General features: G+C 47.2%; 1 protein-coding gene across 1 annotated transcript in view; it reads left to right on the top strand.

The window, feature by feature from the left end:
- Rgs9 (regulator of G-protein signaling 9) overlaps nucleotides 1-14,309 on the top strand; it is a 73,832-nt gene that overhangs the window by 2,743 nt on the left and 56,780 nt on the right. The window contains exon 2 of the mRNA NM_019224.2: nucleotides 12,425-12,521. Coding sequence (NP_062097.1) covers nucleotides 12,425-12,521 — 97 coding nt within the window. The remainder of the gene's footprint in view (nucleotides 1-12,424; nucleotides 12,522-14,309) is intronic.

The raw sequence follows: 14,309 nt of genomic DNA, 5'->3' as shown, positions 1-14,309 counted from the left end.
GACAGACAGAGACAGACAGACAGACAGAGACAGAGGAAGAGAAGGAATAAGGGAGAGAGACAGAGAGACAGAGAGACACAGAGAGAGAGACAGACAGACAGATAGAGACAGAGGAAGAGAAGGAGTGAGGGAGAGAGACAGAGAGACAGAGAGAGAGAGAGGAAGAGAAGGAGTGAGGGAGAGAGACAGAGACAGAGAGACAGAGAGAGAGACAGACAGACAGACAGAGACAGAGGAAGAGAAGGAGTGAGGGAGAGAGACAGAGAGACAGAGAGAGAGAGGAAGAGAAGGAGTGAGGGAGAGAGACAGAGACAGAGAGACAGAGAGAGAGACAGACAGACAGACAGACAGAGACAGAGGAAGAGAAGGAGTGAGGGAGAGAGACAGAGAGACAGAGAGAGAGAGGAAGAGAAGGAGTGAGGGAGAGAGACAGAGACAGAGAGACAGAGAGAGAGAGACAGACAGACAGAGACAGAGAGGAAGAGAAGGAGTGAGGGAGAGAGAGAGAGACAGAGAGAGAGAGACAGACAGAGAGAGAGACAGACAGACAGAGAGATAGAGACAGACAGAGACGGAGAGGAAGAGAAGGAGAGAGAGAGAGAGAGAGAGAGAGAAGAAGAAGGAGGAGGAGGAGGAGAAAGGGAGACAGACAGACACAGAGAGACAGAGACTGCAGGTAGAGGGGACAACATGAACCAAGGTGCAGAGTTGCAAGGACACAGGGAATCTTGTGAGTTTGAGGGTCTGCTGGCCCTTAGTAGACATATTCTAAAGCACAAGGAACAGGCAGAAAGGTAGAGGGGGCAGGGGAGACAATAATGAGCCCCCACAATGCCTTGAAGGCAGTTTGATCCCCCACCCACCCCAGGGAATCACTGCGAAGTTTGGACAACGGTGGCCAGTTATAAGCTAAGACGACCACCGTGGTAAGCCAGATGGAGAATAAGCTGTCTTCATTTCCCGAGTCCAGCAAGTCAACTTAAGGGTCTCCTGTACCTGCCCCATCACTCCAGACACCCTGGAAATGGAGGCTCTTCCCAGAGCGGGGGAGGCTGACGAGGTTCAGCAGGACCCTGTCTCCTGGGAGTCAAAGCGTTTCCCTCACAGGCGTCCACCACAAGCTCAGTGCAGTGTCTGGAGAGAACGCTCCTAAGCCGAGTTGCCGCTCATCTGGAAGGTCAGAGCTTGTTCAAGATGGACGCCTGGGGATGTGGTTCAGTAGCATGCTTGTTCAGTGGAGTAGGACGCCCTGGATTCACTCCCCAGTCCACACACACTAGATACGGTGGTGCACACCTGGAATCCCAGTGCTTGGGAGGTGCAGGCAGGAGGACGGGAAGCACGAGGCCATCCTTGTCTGCTGTCCCAGTCGGGGTTACTATTGTTGGGATAAGCACCATGACCAAGAGCAACGTGCGGAGGAAAGGGTTTGTTTTATTTGTTTTATCTTATACTCCCAGGTAACAGTTTATCACTGAGAGGAGTCAGGGCAGAAACCTGGAGGCAGGAAGTGAAGCAGAGGCCATAGAGGGACCCTGCTTACTGAATTGCTCCCCAGTGCTTGCTCAGCCAGATGTCTGAGAGCATCCAGGACCACCAGCTCAGTGGTGGCACTGCCTACAGAAAGCTGGGCCTTCCCATATTAATCCTCAATTGAGAAAATGCCCGATAAGCTGGCCTACAGGCTATGCTATTGAGGCTCGCTCTTTCTTTCTTTCTTTCTTTCCTTCTTTCTTTCTTTCTTTCTTTCTTTCTTTCTTTCTTTCTTTCTTTCTCTTTCCTTTCCTTCCTTCCTTCCTTTCTTTCTCTTTCTTTCTTTCTTTCTTTCTTTCTTTCTTTCTTTCTTTCTTTCTTTCTTTCTTTCTTTCTTTCTTTCTTTCTTATATATTTGGTTGTGAGCCTAGCCTTTAACAGCTGAGCCCATCTCTCCAGCCCTCTTTTTTTTTTAAATTGGATATTTTATTTATTTACATTTCAAATGTTATCCTCTTTCCTGGTTTTCCCCCTGAAAACCCCCTGTCCCATCCCCCCTTACCCTGTTTCTATGAGGGTACTCCCCCACCCACCCACCCACCCACTCCAGCTTCACCACCCTAGCATTCCTCTACACTGGGGCATCAAGCTTTCACGGAAACAAGGGCCTCACCTCCCATTGATGCCAGTTAAGGTCCCTTCAGCTCCTTCAGTCCTTCCCCTAACTTCTCCATTGGGGTTCCCTTGCTCAGTTCGATGGTTGGCTACAAGCATCCTTATCTGTAATGGTTAGGATCTGGCAGAGCCTCTCCGGAGACATCCATACCAGGCTCCTGTCAGCAAAGCACTTTTTGGCATCAGCAATAGTGTCTGGGTTTGGTGTCTGCATATGGGATGGATCCCCAGGTGGGGCAGTCCCTGGATGGCCTTTCTTTCAGTCTCTGCTCCCTCTTTGTCCCTGCATTTCCTTTAGACAGGAGCAATTCTGGGTTAAAATTCTGGAAGTGGGTGGGTGGCCCCATCCCTCAACCAGGGGACCATGCCTAACCTCTGGATATGGTCTCACAGGTTCTCCCTCCCCTTTGTGGGGTATTTCAGCTAATGTCATCTCCGTGGGGACCTGGGAGCCTCTTGCTTTCCTGGCATTTTCCTTATTAAGATTCCTTCTTCCAAAAGTGACCCTAGCTTGTGTCAAGTTGACATAAAAACTAGCTGTTACAGCTACATAGTGCGTTTGAGATCTTGGCTCAAGAAGACAAGCGTGACAGAAAGGTAGAGAGAGACCCATCTGCCAGGACTTTACTGTGGGATTAGCTGGTGACACACGGTGAACTGAAGAGCGTGGGTGAGTAGCTCTGACCCCATGGAAACTTACTCTGGTGCTGGTCTGCATATCTCAATGATAACACAGTCCCTATCCTGGCCATGTTGACTTATCCGTGCTCTGGGGATTTCTTGATGCCATAGGAAGGAGCCCTCTGTTAGGTGACTTGACTTTTCTGTGTGGCTTATGGTATCTCCCTTCTTAGATAGCAGTGGGGAAGCAGCCGTGTTAAGGAGACTTGGTGCAGAGGGAGGGATCACTCTTTCATTTGGTATACAAAAGGCAGTGCTGGGTGCCAGGTGCCAGATGTACCAAGGAGCTTGGAGACCAGCGGGAAAGACAACACCGGGTAAACCAGGAGACACATGGAACGTGGTTGTGGCAGGCATTGTTGGAGGATGCCTCCAGTGCGGGAGAAGTGTGCTGTGCTCAGGATCGGAGGATTAAGGTTTCACAAGGAGGCTTGTGACTGAGTTACGAAAAACTACTGATGTTTTTCCAGGGAGAGGGGAAGATGAGTAACATTTCTGGCTGATGTAAAATACATATGTGTAGGATAGCCTGTCGATATGGAAGACTCTGTGAGAGGGCTGAGAGAGGGCAGGGGTTGGCTGTTGAGGTGGGCGGATGGGAAGGCTGGAGGTAAGAAAGGCTGATTGCTGGAGAGCCTTGCACGATGCGGTGAAGAGCCTGTGCTTTCTGTGTTTAATGAGATGCCGTTTGATGTTTTTAAAACCAGGAATGAAGGCCGTGGGCTAGTTTACATGCTAAAGGGGTAGTTCTGATGAGACCAGGAGAGCCTCTTGATACTGGCTGTGTTTTGCAAATCGCTGATACCAAGCCACAGTCTGATGTATCCCAGGCTGGCCTAAAAATTCCTAGGCAGTGGAGAATGACCCACGAGACGTCTGCTCCTCCTACCTCCGCCTCCCAAATGCTGGTACTGAAGATGTGTGTCACCATACCCAGTTTATGTGGTGTTGGGAAGTAAGCCCAGGGCTTCATGTGTGGCAAGCAGGGACCCTACCACCAAAGCTACATTCTGCCCACGTGTTAGTTTTCTAGAAGAGCTTGTTCGGTGGTTTGAATCTACATTTGAAACAACAGCCTCTGGGAACACTGGGCAACAATTGTATCTATTATAGGTCCCCAACTGGGAATTTTACTGGCAGTGGAATATTAATTAATACTCTACCACGCACCGGACAGGTCCCCAACCAATAATGATCCCATTCAAAATGTGCACAGGACACTCTTCCTTAATTGAAGGGATGGCGCGGCCATGGCGAGTGGATGCTAAGCTCATCACTTAGGAAGATGAACTGGAGAATACACTGAACTCTGGACCAACTGAGGCAGAGACTGTAGTCCAGAGTGGGTCGGAGGACTTCCCAATGGGATGGGATTTAGTGGCCCAGTATGAGATGTTCGAGACACAAAAGCAGAATCAACAGAAGCTAGCCACTGTCCTTGGCTGGGGATGCCTGCCACGCCTTGCTGAGCTAACAGAAGGGTGGAGAGAGCAGATTTTGGGGCAAGACCACTATGTAGTGGCCAGGCACAGAGTGCTGGTATGTCTTTAATCCATTGCACTGAGTTGACAATGGCTTATTTGCAAGGTCACAAGCGCCTCGGTTAGAAAAACAACCCTGTGGTTTTGGGTCACTTGCCCCATCTCAATATAGGAAAGCACTAATTATGATTGTCCCCCGGGGAGCCTTCTCCAGTATTAAGGAAAATTCCAGCCCCTGAGATCTTCCACTATGAGTGACAGCTCCTCAATTTGGGGAGCAGCGTGGGTGTGGTAGGTGGGGTGTCAGAGCCATCAAAACCATCTCTTCTGATCCTTTCAAGAGGCTTCGGGTCCCTAGCTTACCCGGAGTGAAGTTTCAGCCTGAAACATGTGCGTCTAGGAGGCCAACACAGGGTCATCCAGGGGCCTAGCAGTGGCCTGGTTTTATAGCATTTTTGTGTTGCCTGGGAACCCGGCTGATTTTTACTTTGAGAGAAGCTGAAAGCAGGTCTTCCTGGGAGCAGAGTGGGGATGGTTGTAGCTGTCCTTTATCTAGGGATGATGCATAGTGTGAAAGTTTACAGCAGAAGCCCCAGGCAGGCTGAGTGTTTTAAATAACAAAACTCTCACTTTCTCGTAGTTTGAAATCTGAGCTCAGCCTTTGGTAGGAATGGGTTCCTGAGAGGCCTCTGCCTTGGTTTCTCTGTCCTTACATCATCTTCTCAACTAGGGTCTAATCCTCTTCTCATAAAGACGTGTGTGTGTGTGTGTGTGTGTGTGTGTGTGTGTGTGTGTGTGTGTGTATACGCGCACACCTGCCTGTGTGTTTGCATGCTTGTGTGTAAGTGTGTGGGCGGGGTGGTGTCCCTGAATTCAAGGTTTTATGAAAGCTGGCTCTTGGTTTGTTCTTTCCATTAAAAACACTCTTTTTAAAATTTCACTTTTTTTTGTTTATTTGTGGATGTGCACTTACCCCACCCCACACGTGTAGAAGCTGAAGGACAACCTTTGGGAGTCAGCTCTCTCCTTCCACCATGTGGCTCCCAGAGATTAAACCTGGATTGGCGGGCTTAGCTGCAAACATCTTTACTCACTGAGCCTTCTTGCCAGAACCAGCCCTTGGTTTTACAGGGGTCTCGTTGTTATAATTCAGGTTTGCGCTGACTGTTGGATTCTCCGACCTCTGCCTTTCAAGCGATCCAGTCGGTAGGCTTGCATGCATGTCCCCCACACCTGGCTCTTATCACTCTTTTGAGGACCCACTCCGCTTCTCAAAACCCCTGTCTTCAGAGGTACTGAGGCTGGTATATGAATTTGGGGAACACTTTCCAAAACTGTAACAGTCCTTCAGCGATGGCGCCATGAACTAAGAATCCTATTAGTTTTAAGTGTCTGGGGAGACCCCTCAGAGGGATTTATGGGGGGGGGAAGCCTGAGAAAAATTGATTGGAATCCCAGTGTGCTGACTCCCTCACAATGTTCCCCGAGGCGAGTGTGATGAACCCCCCCTCCCACAGGCTTCTCCTTTTTGTGAAGGCTGACACACCTGTTAGAAAGAAATCTGACTCCCTCATTGTAATTTTTAAAATAACTCTCATTATTCCTCCTCTGAAGGTTATTTTCAAATTCTTAATAACTAGTTTTTTTTTTAATTGCAAAGACAAGGAATCAAATCTGCCGACTTTCTCTTGGGGAAACTCAGGGTTTCTAACTTTTAAGGTGGGATCCGGTCTATTCTCCAACCTATGGGTCCTCACTTGCATGAAACAGCTTTGTTTCATCTAACAAAACAATTTTGAGGGTGAGAAAGATAACTCAGTAAAATGCCCAGAGCTCATATATATTTAAAAAATCCATGTGTGGTGGTGCACATTTGTAATCCCAGAGCAGGGAGGCACAGACAGGTGGAACCCCCCAGATGCTGTACTCAACCCTGATTGAGGGACACTCTAAAACAAGGTGGTGGCCTGAGGGACAAGAACCAAGGTTGTCCTCCAGCCTACACACACACACACACACACACACACACACACACACACACCACATACACATACACACATACATGCACATGTACACGCACATACACACATACATGCACTTACATATACATATACACATATACACATACATACACACATGCACATATACACGCACATACACACATACACATACATACACATACACACATATTCACATACATACACACATACACACATATATGCACATATACATGACACACACACATATTGTAAGTGAATTTATCCTTTCAATTTGGCAACAAACATGAGAAAAAGGAGTCTTGGTTTTAACTTCAGAAAGTCAGGTACTTCTATGTCTCTGAGACTCACAAGAGCTAAGAACTCTTGGAAAGTTGGCACAATAAGAGTATTGGGCCGGATGTGATGATCCCCTCCCATACACTCACTCCTTCCTAGTCATATGGCGTCCTTGGTCCCTGGGCCAGCTCCCTGGCTGCAGCTGTCTCCCAGTTCCACTTTTGACCCCTGGGGTTTCCAATTCTGTCTCTGCTACTTAGCCTCATGGATGACATCTGACCTGAGACATCTTTAAATTTTTATCTCACAGAAGGCCAAAAATACTGAACCCATAGTGGTGTGTGTGTGTGTGTGTGTGTGTGTGTGTGTGTGTGTGTGTGTGTGTGTACTTGCTTGTGTATTTGTATATCTGCATATGTGTATGGAGGCCAGAAGCCAAGCTTGGGTGTTACTCCTCAGAAAACATCTACTTTGTTTTGGAGACAGGGCCTTTCACTAGGACTTGGGGTTCACCATTAGAATAGGCCAGGGATCTTCCTCTCCAGCTCTGGGATTACATGGAATAGACCGTTTTACGAGTGTGGTAGTATTGGGCATTGACCTTGGGTCCTCCTCTTGGTTTTGTGCTTAGCACAGGCGGAGCCACCTGCCCAGACCCTGGCTGCAATTTTCATTCCTAATGGAACTGTGAACTGGGAAGGTTTCTTCACTGACAGACAGACATGAGTAGTAAATGAGGGGCTCCTGGAGCTGCTGGATCTCCGCTTCAGGCTGACCTTTGGCCTGCGTGTGGGAGTGGCCTGGGCCACCCACCTGATCCCAGCCTGGATCCTGAGATGACAGCTTAGCTGCAACAAACATGAATCCTACCTAGTACCTCTCGGTGCCAAATGAGGCCAGCGCCCACACTCTTGAGGAGGTGGGAGCCCTTTAGTTTCAAGGCGAGGTGGCTGAGTGGGAGGGAGGCAGCACGTAGAACTTTCAGTTCAGGGCTTCCCTGGATGATCTTTAACCTCCACACTGCAACTGGGTTAGTCTCTCTCGTTTACTTTTAATTTTATTTTATTGCGGTAAGATTTAACAGGAGGTCTAACTTAGATTTTTAAGTGTTTGGCCCAGTATTATAAACTGAAAAATAAAAAAAACAAAACACACCCTCCCCCCTCCAATCAACCCAGTATTGTACAGCATGTTTCTAGGATTGAGTCCCATTTGCTGACATTTTACACCTCTCAATTAGCAAATCCCCCTTTCTCCTCTTAGCCCCCAGCATCCCTTAAGCTGATTTTGCCTTTAAACATCGTTTCATATGAGCACTCAGTCCACTTCTGTGAATGAATTATTCCTCTACCAAAATGAATTTTGTCTGCACTGCCCATCTGTATCTTTGAATATTACAGACTTGTCTTCTGGTGTGCTATGTGTGCATGTGAGCGTGTGTGTGTGTGTGTGTGTGTGTGTTCATGTGCTTGTGTGTGCATGTATATGTGCACATGCATGAGTGCTTGTGTGTATGTGCATGTACATGTGCGTGCATGTGTATGTGCGCATGTGCATGTGTGTGTGTGTGTGTGTGTGACATATTACTCATCTCTTCATTTGTTTATGTCTATGCACATTCTTCCCATGCCTTAGCCATTGTGAATAAATGATGGAGTTAACTCGTGGATGCAGAGTCTTCTAAAGATCCCGATTTCAGCTCCTTTACATGAATGTGTAGGGGCCGGATGGCTGGATCACACAGGGCATTCTTTTTTTTGGTTCTTTTTTTTCCGGAGCTGGGGACCGAACCCAGGGCCTTGCGCTTCCTAGGTAAGCGCTCTACCACTGAGCTAAATCCCCAGCCCCACACAGGGCATTCTTAAAGCTGAACTTTAGTTTCTTTGAGCCATGTCTATGTCACTGTCTATTGTGTATACAAGAGTGTGAGCCTCAGCCTCCCTCCCATGTAGAGAGGCTCTGCACTCTTCCACACCATCCCCCTGTGGGAGTACAGTCCAGCTCTCACGACTGAGGGCAATCTTACTCACCCTCCTCATAGAGTTTTGAGGGTTATTTTAGTCACCTTCCTTGTCTGGCTTTTAATACCACAAGCATTGCCCTTGTTTATAATTCGCTGTGTAATTTTGGTCTCATGAGTACTGTGGTGCACCTTAATGCTTCAGTGCTCAGTCTCATGTTCACTCTTCACAACATCCCCGTGATGAACAGGGCCGTGCGCTCCAGTGTATGGAGATGCGAACAAACAGATAAAATGTTCAGCTTTGGCTCTTTGTTTCTTTGTTTGGACTCTGGGTGTACAACCCAGGACTCCATGCATGCTACGAGTGTTATGCCACCTGCCCCCAAATTTCACAGTTGAAGGCTTCTCGATTCTCGATTGGAGCAGAATTTTGAACTGAGCTCTCCTGGCACCCAGATTCCTTGCTTTTATGTTAGTTAATTTTTCATACCACTCTCTGAGGACTGGGGGTGCATCTCTGAGGACTGGGGGTGCATCTCTGAGGACTGGGGGTGCATCTCTGAGGACTGGGGGTGCATTTTTCACTGTTTTATACCCTCCCAGTGCTCAATAAGTACCTGAATTTGTTTCAGTGATGGGGTTGGGTTTTCACCCACTGATGTCTAAACAGGCCAGTTGCTGAGTTCCACCGATGCATTACTGCGTGCATGCTACTGGTATAAAGGGATGCAAGCATGGCAGCTTATGCTCCCAACATCCCTAGTAAAAACAAAACTAAAAACCTGAAACCAAATGCTTCAGAATCGGAAGCTGTGGGTATCAGCCTGATACCAGAATCAAAAAACTACACACACGCGCACACACACATACACACACACACATATCACACACAAATATACACATATCACACACACATACACACACATACATACACATATATACACATACATACACACATACACACATCACACACATATACACATATATACACACACATATACACACATCACACACACATATACACACATACACACACATATATACACATACATACACACACATACACACATCACACACATATACACACATACACACACATATATACACATACATACACACACATACACACATCACACACACATATACACACATACACACACATATATACACATACACACATACATACATCACGCACATACACACACATATTAACACACACACAGCACACACACATACACGCACACCACACATACACACATATCACACACATGCACACACACATCACACACATATACACACATACACATTACACACATATACACACATATACATACACACATCACACACATACACATACATACACACATACACACATATACACATACACATACATGACACACATACACATACATCATACACACACACATACACACACATCACACTTCACACAGACATGCACACATATCACACACATGCATACACACAACCTATTTCATGTGAAAAATAATTTAGAGTACTGCATAAAATTTTCTTTTGGCTACATCTCAAAGGCAGTAGATAAAGCAAAAATGAATTTCGTGTTTAGATATGTTTCCATCTCTGAGAGATACCATGTAGAAGTGAATATCCCCAAATCTGAAATACAAAACACTTCTGGTATCATGCATTTTGGATAGTGACTATTCTGCCTATATGTCTTTATTTGTATAGTACATGTGTGTATACATACACACACACACACATCTCTTTTTCTATAAAGCATTCTAACAGTTGCTTAATTAGATATCAAGTTATTATCAAACCATATAAATTAGCTCAGTTAAGAAAAAATAATCCCAGGACTTGGGATGAGAATCTAGGGTTCATTTTGCTTCTGACCACAAGCACCTTCAAGGTGCAAAGGACATGTCTATCAGAGTGGCCACAAAGCGTGGGAGGTGCTAGGATAATATCGAATTTGTGAAATTGAGAAGAAGCTAGCAACTGGGGAGCTGCTTGCTTTGGGCATTATCGAGGACAGGTCTAGGCTGGTCCTGAGGGTATGTCCAAGTGTGTGCAGCTCACAGACTTCAGCATAGAGCTGTGGACCAGAGAAAGACAGAGGGGGTTCTTGGTTCTCATCTGTTGGTTCAGGGTCTGAGCCTGTGGGCCTAGCTGCCCTTTAGCCTGGAGACACTGTAGTATCTATCTTCCTATTGCCTCCTCTTCTGTGTGTCTTGTAAGATTTGTTCTGGGAGCACTGCCTCCCTAGCTCTCTAAGGGGCTTGTGATCTTTTGGACTTGGTCTTCGTCGTATTTTGTTAGAGCATTTTCTCCTTATCAGGAGTTTCACTTCTCTCCATTGCTAACTTGGGATCAACCTTAGTCCAAACATTATAAACGGGGAGTGGGAAGGCGAGAGGACGGGAGACAGAGGGGCAGGCGAGACAGGATGTAGCTTGCAGGGACATATCTTCAAGGACCCTACCCTCACCAACTCCTTCCCACCCTCCCTCTAAGTTTCCATCACCCCCGATAGTCTGTCAGATTCCGATATCATAGATGGAATCTCCCATTGGAGACTCCTCATGATCCAATGGCTTCCTCAAAGGCCTACTTCTATACAGATTTGGGGACCAGGCCTTCAGCACATAAATCTTTGGAGGGACTTTTCAGATCCCCCATGATGCAAGCCAGAATACTTCTTGTGTATTATATATAAATTAAAGCTTATCATTGCGATGTCTGTTTAGGATAAATTAACATATCCTGGACGTAGTCCTATCTGTGGCTTTAACATCTGCTGGGATCTTGCAATATCTTCCCAGAGGGTAGAGGGAATGGTTGCATCTAGGCAATCTTAGGCTATGGACCGCCATTGTTCTTTGGTGTCTTAGTTAGGGTTTTACTGCTGTGAACAGACACTTTGACCAATGTTAAGTTTTATAAAGGACAACATTTAATTGGGGCTGGCTTACAGGTTCAGAGGTTCAGTCCATTGTGATCAAGGCGGGAGCATGGCAGTGTCCAGGCAGGCATGGTGCAGTCAGAGCTGAGAGTTCTACATCTTCATCCAAAGGAAGGCAGGAACAGACTCAGCATCTGAGGCAGCTAGGAGGAGGGTCTCCAAGCCCACCCCCACAGTGACACACTTCCTCCAAGAAGGCCACACCTTCTAATGGTGCCACTCCCTGGGTCAAACATGTGCCAACTATCACATTTGGTTTCCCAGCATTCCCCAGAGATATACCTGCTTGTTAAAACAATGATGGCCACTGGAGGTGTGGATGGTCTAGCGAGGGACTGTGATAGTCTCTATTAATGGGAGCTTCCTGAGGAGGTGACATTTGAGACTTAGTAGCCCTGTACATGAGACTTAGTATCAGCCAGGGACCGTCTCACCCTTTTTCTACCTCGGAAACCTCTTCCTGCCTCCTTTTCCTTGTTATGGATATATTGTTCTCTGGTAACTGCTGCTGTTCCAAATTCTAACTCGGGAGAACCCTGGGAAGACCGCTATGGCCTGGTCTCTACCTGCCATTCCCACTGCAAACAACACTTCTTCTCTTTCATCTCACTGCATCTGCTTGTGGTGTTCTCTCATTTTCTGTCGATGACAATCTCTCTTGTTGAGGGCAGTCCGCTCTTGAGCCTCTGCGCATTTCCCAGATCAGAATCCATCCCTCGGGGCCTCCCAGCCAGGGAGGCACCTATCTACAGAGCACACACAGGGTTCTCTGGTTGTACAGTAGCTGCTTTGTGTCTATTTGGCTCCGGCACCAGGTTGGAAGCCCCTGGGTCCCCTTTGCGTTTTTGGATCCTGCATGTGGTTCGAAAAGCTTCTGGAAGAGTTCCACTCAGCAGGTTCTTCCTGTTCTGTTTTTTTTTTTCTCCAGATTGAAGCACTCGTGAAGGACATGCAGAACCCAGAGACGGGAGTCAGAATGCAGAACCAGAGAGTCTTGGTCACCAGTGTCCCTCATGCCATGACAGGTAATGTGGCTTAGTTGTGATTTGAAACAAAATCTACAGGGGGACTGGCAAACTTGAGCACACAGGATGCCCTGGTTGCTTGATGATGATGATGATGATGATGATGATGGTGGTGGTGGTGGTGGTGGTGGTGGTGGTGGTGGTGATAGTGATGGTGGTGGTAGTGATGATGGTGATGATGGTGATGGTGGTGGTGGTGATGGTGATGGTGGTGGTGGTGATGGTGATAGTGGTGGTGATGGTGTTGGTGATGGTGATGATGGTGGTGGTGGTGGTGGTGGTGGTGGTGGTGGTGATAGTGATGGTGGTGGTAGTGATGATGGTGATGATGGTGATGGTGGTGGTGGTGATGGTGATGGTGGTGGTGATGGTGATAGTGGTGGTGATGGTGTTGGTGATGGTGATGGTGGTGGTAGTGATGATGGTGGTGATGGTGATGGTGGTGATGATGATGACGATGACGGTGATGTTGACGGTGATGGTGATGATGGTGGTGGTGGTGATGATGGTGGTGGTGTTGGTGATGTGATGGTGGTGGTAGTGATGATGGTGGTGATGGTGATGGTGGTGATGGTGATGGTGGTGATGATGATGACGATGACGGTGATGTTGACGGTGATGGTGATGATGGTGGTGGTGATGGTGATGTTATTGTCTATTTGACTCAAGCTACAGTCAAGCTTGAAAGAGGAAAGCCAATTAAAATACCTCCATCAGATCACCTGTAGGCAAATCTATAGGGCATTTTCTTATTTAGTGATTGATGAGGGCAGGCTCAGCCCACGGAGGGGGACAGTGTCACTGCTGGGTCCTCAGTTGTATAAGAACCCTGGCTGAGCAAGCCATGAGGAAGGAGCAAGCCAGTAAGCAGCACTCCTCCATGGCTTCTGCTGCAGTTCCTACCTCCAGGTTCCTGTCTGGGCTCCACTCTGTGGACCGTGACATAAGATACATAAATCAAATAAACCCCATGTCCTCCCTGAGCTGCTTTTGGTTATGGAGTTTTGCACAGCAGCAGAAGCCTAGCCTAGACACAGCCCAACCACCCACAGCCTGCCTGTGTTTGTAAGCGAGGTTTCATTTCTGTTACCTGTAATCTACGGCTGCTGTACCATTCCAGCAACAGAGACACCAGAGCAACCCAGACAGCGTTAAGTCTTCAAAACTAAAGTATTTACTGCTGTTTGGCTGGGAAACAGGGCTTCTGTCTTTCTTCACCCTTCGAATCCACATTCAGACCCTGAGCTCTCCCTGTGGGGCAGATCCTTGGTTCCTCCTTGTGTGAGGGTTTAAGGGTGCTCCAGAGTATCACTTGGGGACATTAGTGTGTGTGTGTGTGTGTGTGTGTGTGTGTGTGTGAACATAAGGATGCATTTTGCTTTCTCAGTTACCCATGCTTTGTGTCAGGACAAGGTGTGTGGCCTGCGGAAGCAGACGGCTTCTCGGAACCAGGGATTTGTGAGCCTGTGCTCTTGACCCTACCTGTGACCTCATACCTATGACCTCACTGTATTTCTCTCTCCTCCTCTGCCTCTCTGCACGTGTATGGTGTATGTAGAGGGTCAAGCTTGGCTGTTGACCCTTTTTTTTTAAAGATTTATTTACTATATATGAGTACACTGTAGCTGTCTTCAGACACACCAGAATAGGGCATCAGATTCCATTACAGATGGTTGTGAGCCACCATGTGGTTGCTGGGATTTGAACTCAGGACCTCTGGAAGAGCAGTCAGTGCTCTTAACCACTGAGCCATCTCTCTTAGATGCTATCTACTTTGTTCTTTTTTTT

Source organism: Rattus norvegicus, chromosome 10, assembly GCF_036323735.1.
Source record: "Rattus norvegicus strain BN/NHsdMcwi chromosome 10, GRCr8, whole genome shotgun sequence".
Classification (NCBI taxonomy): domain Eukaryota; kingdom Metazoa; phylum Chordata; class Mammalia; order Rodentia; family Muridae; genus Rattus; species Rattus norvegicus.
This window is presented reverse-complemented; position numbering and strand designations above follow the sequence as displayed.